The sequence below is a fragment of the Neltuma alba genome, unplaced genomic scaffold, assembly GCF_004799145.2.
Source record: "Neltuma alba isolate B1F8T4 unplaced genomic scaffold, ASM479914v2 tig00004010_pilon, whole genome shotgun sequence".
Taxonomy (NCBI): domain Eukaryota; kingdom Viridiplantae; phylum Streptophyta; class Magnoliopsida; order Fabales; family Fabaceae; genus Neltuma; species Neltuma alba.
The window spans coordinates 8,465-17,214 of NW_021633522.1; the positions used below are offsets into that span (position 1 = coordinate 8,465).

Below are 8,750 nucleotides of genomic sequence, written 5' to 3' on the forward strand. Positions count from 1 at the left end.
AGCTAAAAATAATTGTATTATCTTGTTGCCAATCGTTATCCCAAATAATATTGTACTGAATAATAAATTGACAAAATAATAATTTGAATAAATGTTGGCAAAAAAATTGAATAAATAAGACATGTCATTTCATATTAAAAAAAAAAGAGTAAATAAGACATGTAAATGTATTACTACATCCAATCCCAATTATAAGATCTTGTTTGTAGATTACAAACGAAATCTTATAATTAAAACAGGAGATAGTATTTTAGGTTCGATATAAAGAATCTGGGGGTTGAAATAAGGTTACTTATTTATTTTTCTAACAATGCTGCAAGGTGACAAATTAAGGGCTTGTTTGTTTTTGTTCTTTGTTTTCTCGTTCTCAAAACAATTTTATAAAATCACTTTCTAGAACAAGTTTTGAGAACTAAAAACAAAAGAATTTGTTTGGATAATAATTTTAAAAAAAACATGTTTAAAAAAAACCATAAAAACCACACTTGATAGATAATAGTTGTCATTGGTAATAATAAGTAGTGGATAGTAGGTGAGAAGAGAAAAAAAATTTTAAAAACTTTTCAAAACAAAAAATAAAAAACATAAAAACAGAAACAGAAAAAATATAAAAATTGTTTTGGTTGTTTTGTTTTTAAAAATATGTTATTGCTTTTTGTTTTTTAAAACAATTAAATAAAAATAACTTACCAAACAAGTTTTTTTATTTTTTATTTTTAAAAATAAAAAATTATTTTTAAAACAAAAAACCAAACAAACCCTATATTTCATGTGAGGAATTTTGGGGGTTAAAGTTAGAGGGAGTGGTGTGGCCTCGTTTGGTGGGAGCTTGTCGGAACTTGAACAAAAGCGAGCAGCCCGAAATCAGGAAGAAACGCAGCCTGACTATTTTAGGCCTGACAGATAAATGGGCCTGCGCTCAATCATGGACATTCTAATACATGTGGGTCTTCAAGCCCATGTCATTCTTATGCGAGGCTTCTCTCGTTTTGGTCATCTCCTGCTGCTGACTTTTCTAATGTCAGTTTTTGTTAGCTGCCATTGGTGAGTCCATCAAGAATATGTTACTCCTCTGATCCTTAATAGAAGACCCATTTAACTAATTTGATTAGATTAAGGAAGTTAGGTAAATTAGTTAATTATAACAAAAGTGACACAGTTTTTTTAAAATACCATAATCATCTTTTTTAATACCCTCTCTCCCTCTTCTACTTGATTATAGTTGAGGGAGTATCTATAAGGGTAATTTAGAGAAAAATAATAAATATGAGAAATGAGTCTTATATTTAGGATCAAAACCAACTCAAGAGTTGAGTCCCATATTAAGGACCGGATGAGTACCTTTGAACTGTCCAGATCATCTTTTGTTCTTACTTTATTTCAAAAGGGCATACTTGTGTTGAAGCCAAAAAAGGTCACACCTGTATTGATGTTATTTGTGTATATCTCTTTGATTGATGAAAACTTTGTATTGATATGTTGATTGTAATATGTTTCTCTAACAGACCCAAGAAAAAATCCTCATGCTTAGACTTCGGGCTGAATTCTCACGTATATGGAAGATCCATTAACCTCTGTTTCATCTCGAAGAAGTAACTCTATCTTCGCGAAGGATATGGACGACGTTGTTAATCTTGGCAATTGCGTCAATTTTTTCCCGCGAGTTAGTGCATTTGCCTGGCAGCTAGCAGCAACCGAAGCCACAGATGCGGACACTAATTGCTTAACATAAGATGAAGATCACACGATACACTTGCCTATATATCACCTCTCGTGCTTAATTCAAGAACTGGTTGACAAATTTAACTATCAAAGAAATTAGTTATATAATATTTCGAAGAAACATAGGCTGCCCAATGATCGCTACAACGGGAATCATGGTATAAGCCGTCATGAATGAAAGTTGGTCCAAGAACTGCCCGTTACTCTGACTAGCCAATCATCAACCGTATCTGCATGTTTTGTCTCCTCTTGGTCATTGACTACTGACTAATCAAACTAAGAGCTTTGCGATTGCATACAATAGGAAAGAATTCAAATCCTGGTGGGGAAATTCTCATGCGGATACGTATGAAGTATCGTCTTGTTCTGCGCTTGAAATGTATTAGCCATCACTCGAACTATCATCTCACCTGGCCACCCGGGCTGGTCTGATCGAGGTGGTAAACCTATGGATCACTCAAGAGAATGCCTTATTGCCAATACGATCTGAACTCTGAAGCGAGGGTCAAAGTTCCAAGTCATAAGTATCCGCTAAAGTATGGAGTGTCCTGATACTATAATGATCTCCGACATGGCTAGTGGGGCCATGTCATGTGAGGTCTGGAATAAAAATCTTCGATCCCATCTTGGAACCTCGGGAAAACAAGAAGAATCTTGACTACGAAGAAAAGAGGGAATAAACTTACTTTCCATGTTTGAATCTTCACGGGGCTACAGTTTTTCCATGCAACTATCACAGTCTTGTGCATTAGACTGGGTCTATAAAATAAGTAGTCGTAAAGTTTATTAAAGCAGTCATGTCATAATCATTAGAAGTTTAAAACACATGTAGGTCTATTCCCCAAGGCAACGGAATATAGGACATACCTTTTTAACTGAAATACTGGGTTTTCACATGTTCCCACGGGAAATGTGGAAGCAAAGGCCCATCTAAGATGAAGTAAAAAGAAAAAGACAATCAAAAAGCGGTGGAAGCCGACAAAATAGAAAGGATCTGGTGTGCTCGAGAAGGTTACTATTTCTGAGTAAAATGTGAGTTAGCCCAGCAATAATGCACAAATGGTCCTGGATAAACTAACTAAATTAATAAAAGTGACAAAACCATGGCTTTGATTGACAATATTGTGAACATGGATTTGGAAAGTGGCTGTTTTAGTTTCACGTGCTGCTCACTTTGATTGTTCACAGTTTAATCACTATCTGAACATTGTGACAAACACAACACAGTCAGAGACAGTATTAGTCAATTATGTGTCACATGATGAGTTGCTTCCAGCTTCCGACATAGTAAACAATGGGGGAAATATATAGAAATATTTTTGTGTATTCTTATCAACATTCACTTGATCTCATAACGTAAACCTAACACCGTTGATTAACGAAATGGTCCCAAGCATTCAACGTGCTTGTTTGCTTTCCAAGCAGTTCCCGTCTTTCTATAATATGCTATATAATAATTTATGGCGAGCCACGTGAAAAGGGCTTGTGTTTTTCATATATAGCCGATCCAACTCTTCAAACCAGAGCCCTCTTCATCTTAAACCGTTTCGTTTCTGAATGAGACTATGCTCATGAAGATCACCAGTGGCAGAATTGTGGGTGCTGTCTTGACCTTGGTTCTGGTTCACTTTCTTTTTTTCTCTCCGTTCTGCTGTCGCCATGAACAGAGCTTCACAAGAGAAACAAGTCTTTCGAGGAAGTTGCTGTCATCATCCATGTCTTCTGTTTCGACCACTGTTGCGAAATTAAGTGGAAGCAAGAAACAGAACAAAAGAGCTTCAGAGCAGAGTTTAAGGAAAGCACCGGCAAGCGTCCCAAATCCTACTCAGAACAAGTAGGAAGATCGGAGAATCATTCTTGAGATAGCACTCAGCACATAGGAGATCGAGTTTCTTTCTGGTCTTGGCTTCCCTCTTGTTCTTCTGCTGAGCTAGTGATCCGTTCCTGTTGTAATGTTTAACAGCAGTGATGTTGGATGGATAGGATGAAGTAGAATGCAGAAATGTACATATATGGTACTAGATAGAATAATTAAGAAATTTGATCCCAAAGGCCCGTCTAAATCTGTACATCAACTTTGATTTTGATAATCAATTTTGCTGCACTTCATTGGTTTCTGCTCTTACTTTAGCATTCTTAGCGTAGAGATTTAGAATGAGATAATTTCTCATCATGAAGAGGTGAAATCATTGAGTGTTGGATCACACACATGCTGCAGCTTGTGTCGTGAAGTGAGGAATGATGGGAGGAGAAGAGACATGGAAGGTGCAGGAATCTGACTTTTAGGTATAAAGAGACTTTACAGCCAAAAGTTGGGGAACTCTTGACGGTGATATGAACATTAGGTGAGGATGGTGGGATCTGGAGATCCATCTTTTTCCTCTTGTCCCATCATCACCAACGTTTTGTGATTATTGCTTCGTACCAGAGGACAAGCTGTGTCTGATGTATTTGTTATGTATGTTTCCTTACGCTATCTATAATCTTGATTTAATCTTTTTTTTATTTTTATTTGTATCTCTGTTGGTATTGAGCCCTTTTAATCTTGATCTCTGCTCGACCAGTTGGACGTGTTAAGGATGTCGTCTGTCGCTAGAGATTTACATACACACTCAAACTTCCCAACTACTATATTTGTAGAAAAATTAATATTATCTCCGATCCTAATTATAAGATCTCATTTGCAACATCAGTCATTCGTTTTGATTCACAAACTTACGTGTGTGGTTGTGGGTTTATTTTCCCAAATTTTGTCATTGAATTTAACTTTCCATTTCATACCCATGAATTAATAAAAAATTACATCATTAAAGAGCAGAGAAGAGGATCACGCTCAACCTTCTAGAGGAAGAAAACAAATCAGGCATGAACTTACGACAAATCAACTACAATTCTGCACTTTAACAGCTATTTAAATCACGAATTTCTTCATCTTGTATTGTTTTTATCTTTATTGAGTGACAAAGCATCCAATATGTACGTAATACCTTCAATTAATAAATTTAACTCCCAGTTAGGGAAAAATCTTCAACAACGTGCATGAATTTAAAATGTTTCTTAAATGGTGTTACTCAAGCCAACTATTATTTTGACCCCCCCAAAAAAAAGCCAACTGTTACTAATATTATTTTGACGCTAATGATTCCACAGAAAAATAAGGCGGATTTAAAGACTTAGATTGCATTTTGAAGAAATGTTCCTAAGATGCCCAGAACATTGACCCATGGGCTTTATTGCTCCACATGCGGGCCATACAAATTTCAGGTACAAATCATGTAAGCAGAGTTCAAATCTAAAGCGACGAAAGATGGGTCATAGCCCAATTCAAAGTGGGTTCCATTGCTTTCCATAAAGCCTTCCCTTTCTTTTTCTTTTTTTTTTTGGGGCTCTTTTTACTTGATAATTTTATTCAAAATGCTGTCTGACAAGAAATTCTATACTATCTCACGTTTCTCAGTTTCAATGTTTAGAACGGAGTTTGAAGTTGTAATCACCAATCTAACGGAGTCCATATGTGATAGAAAGCCAGCAACACATACTGAAACACTGACCTTGTTTTTAATATCGACGTAAATATTGCTGATTATGATGTACAAATTCTTCTTCCATATCTCATCCATTCTTAGTTCCCACTTTAGAGAAACCAAATCCAGAATGAAATCCTCAGAGGTTCCACGCATTCCCTTTTATGTTTAAAGGCACTTCATTTATCAGGTAACAAGCAGACCAAAAGAATAAAGCAAAACGCACAGAAGGACATGAGTGTGGCACCCATAATTATTATGCTTTAATTGTCTTCTTTTACTATGTGCTTGGCAAAAGCATTTTTTGACTGGCCTCGACTCTTTTTCTCTCCTGTAACTCAGTCTAGCCTATATTCACTCAGGTAGCGGTTAATACTGAGCCGCCGGTGACAGTTAATATTTATGATTTACAGATCATGCGAGATTTTTGTAAATTTTATATTTTAGACATGTGAACAAAAAATATTAGAAATACAATATCCTCTCTTACTGCCTAAGTGCCAAAGTCCGAACAGTTTGAGATTCCTTCAATTCTGTCATCGACACAGTTCCAATAAAAAATTTCCCCATTTTATTATCTGCCTTCTTAACTAATCATAACTTGGCCTCTCGCTGAGACCACCGGAGGTTCACATGGCAACCTTGCTTCACATTTGCATTCTCCTTTGTCTGTTGTCATAATTGCCCATCCTTTGTTTATTCAACAGATCTTTCCAAGCTTCTTCAAGATCAGACAGTAATTATTTATTCCCAGTAGAAGTTAGATTTGTCCTTCTGATGAGGGGAGAACAACAAATATATATTTGTGTGTATATATATATTATAAGAATGACAAAAGCAGTTGGCGCAAATTATTTTTTGGGACAAGGAATCATAGGAAGTTTCCATGTAAGTTTATAGGTTTCTGTGAAAAGGGTGGAAGATGTTTTGGATGAACTGAATCCAAGTCATCAGCGATTAAAGTGTACTAATTTGCTTTCTTAGCTTGTGCATCGACCATGACATCAGTAAAATTAACAACTCTATCCTCTGTTCTTGGACACGTACGCTGTCTTTCTCAGATTAATCGGTTGGCAGTGTTTATCACAAAATAGATAGACATCAATCAGAGGCATATCACTTCATATTGTTTAATCAAATCATTTCCTTTTCCTTCTTTCTCTGTTTTCTCTTTCCCCAGGGTTGTTCCAGTAAGACGAGACAGTCAAAATGACATATCTGAATTACTACTTACGCAAACAAAGTCGGCAAAGCTTATTGAATTATTATTGCTTTACTTGCGAAGCAAGAACATATCAGCATAGCAGGTATATTAATTATTGGCATCCATATATATGCATATAACTTTAACTGCCTTTCCAATTTCAAAGTTACGTCTAGCTGTCGGTTGTAACAGAGGAGTGCGTGCTTTGTTGATCCACACAATATAATTACCTATCTAATATGGGGACCATTACCTTATATTACTAATATCCAAATCAACGTCAAGATCAGGATTCTCAAAATTTGAACCCAAAAATTTAGTATCTTTCTGTTCGTCTAACTTCCACTCAGAGTCGTACAGATTCGCAGCTCTGAATTTTCTTTTTCCTTTTTTCTCTCATGATTTTCAAATCCTGAGATAAAAACTCGACAAGCAGGGGTTGGAGCAGGTGAGTTTGGGTAAAGACCGAGTCCACTCTTGAGTGATACGTACGTGCAGATACAAACAAAATAACCAGAATGGCTTAAATGCGAGTACTGCAGAATTCATGGGTCTCTCTCTCTAGTCTGTAGACATAACCTTGAGACGTTCGGATATATATTACTGCCTCCAATCCTTATAATAAGACCTTATAAGACCTTATGAGAACCTTATAAGACCTTATTTGTAGTATATAAATGAAATATTATAATTAGAATACGAGATAATATATATGTATATATATGGAAGTCGGCAAGAGATAGCGTTCAGAAGGTTCACGAATCACGAATAGGCTGTATAGCAGCCGGGGCAACCAAATCCTAACTTAAGAAAACTAATTGACGACAAGATATTATTTTTCAGCCACAGCCCACACGAACCACTGGTGAACAAACGAGTAGTGCCAAAAGTTGGTTTTATAACAAAGGATAAGATGTTCTTGTCCACTGATTCAGATGGGTCCGTAAGAGAGGACGTTTTGGGTGCTAATAATTTTAAACCATATATTCCTTTAATTTGCTCACTTCATAATTTTTTATGCAAGTTATTAGAAGGAAAGTAGACCACGTAGTTTTCTTTTTCTTTCTTTTTTTCTTTTTTCTGGGTGGCATATGCAAGAGATTCCGGGGAAAGAGAGATATTGAGATTGAGACTGCAGTTCAATATTCAAAAAGATCCTGCAAGTTTTGAAGCTTCAAACCGCCATGACCATATCGACAAAGAATGACACAATTCCCCAGGAAACCCACCCTGTACGTATAATTCTTCAAACCCCTTGTCCCTCTTTCTGGAAGTCACAATGTAAAGAAAAAGGCAGAGATATAACTGTGAGAAGATAAGCTTCCCCCCACGCTGATTAGAAAACTGAAATTGAACGGGAAAAAGTAAAAGTAACCCCAATCACCTCTTAATTATTCTGTGTTTCTTTTTACATGCTCCTGGCCAACATTTCTTGAAACCTCCTGTCGGATTCCTGCTTCTCCAACCTAAACTTCTCGTGACAGCTCGCAATGAACATTTCTGCAAGCATATCAATATCCTCTTTAATTTGCTCATTATTCGTACCTTTATCTTGAACTTTCTCCTCCAGCCACTGAAGATATCCTGCTAGCTCTTCTGAATCATCATGAGAAATATCCAGGCCTTGTTTCTCTGCCTCTGAAATTGCGCTGCTCCAACTTGAATCATGGCCGGAATGGCCGGAAGGCAAGCCGTCGAAAACGCGAGCGGGGACAGGCAAGACGTGGGAAGACTTGGAAGAGCACCAGTTATAGTGAAGCCTGAAGGAACCCAATATTATCCTCTGTTTTTTGTTGTGGATGGCTTGGTTGTTCTTGAGGATACCAAGGATAATGGTCTTGACTTTGGAGAGTGCACGAATGATTCGGCACATGTGGGAGACTATGATGGTGTTCATGAGGCTTTTGAATTTCGTGAAGCTTAAGGATGAAGATGGAGGTTTTACTGAGAAAACTTGAAGAGGATGTAAGGTTTTGAGACGAGATGGGCTAAACATTGTTTGGCAATTGCGAGGAGACTCAAAACTGGACATTCACACAATCACACACACAGTTTATCACAGCTCTAATTTATATGGGAGTATGAACACTTTGGATCACCATTTTGCCCCTTGACTTTTTCTTTTTTTAAAGGTCTGCCATCCCCTTCTCTGTCCTTTTTGGGCATATACTGGGGATAATTGCTTGAGACCCGCTTCCAGGTTTTAAAAAAATTGTGCTTAGGCTCTGCATCGTCATAGAGGCTTACAAGTTAAATCGTGTGCGCAGTTTTTTTTTTTAAAAAAAAAAATTTCACTTTGT

The 8,750-nt window shown here is 36.8% G+C and overlaps 1 protein-coding gene across 1 annotated transcript; it reads right to left on the reverse strand.

Moving 5' to 3' along the window:
- Nucleotides 1-7,551: 7,551 nt before the first annotated feature.
- On the reverse strand, nt 7,552-8,507 carry LOC114743385 (uncharacterized). Its single transcript, XM_028931598.1, has one exon. It carries the CDS (start codon nt 8,480-8,482, stop codon nt 7,859-7,861), a length of 624 nt encoding a protein of 207 aa, XP_028787431.1. The 5' UTR covers nt 8,483-8,507; the 3' UTR covers nt 7,552-7,858.
- Between the last annotated feature and the right edge of the window lie 243 nt (nt 8,508-8,750).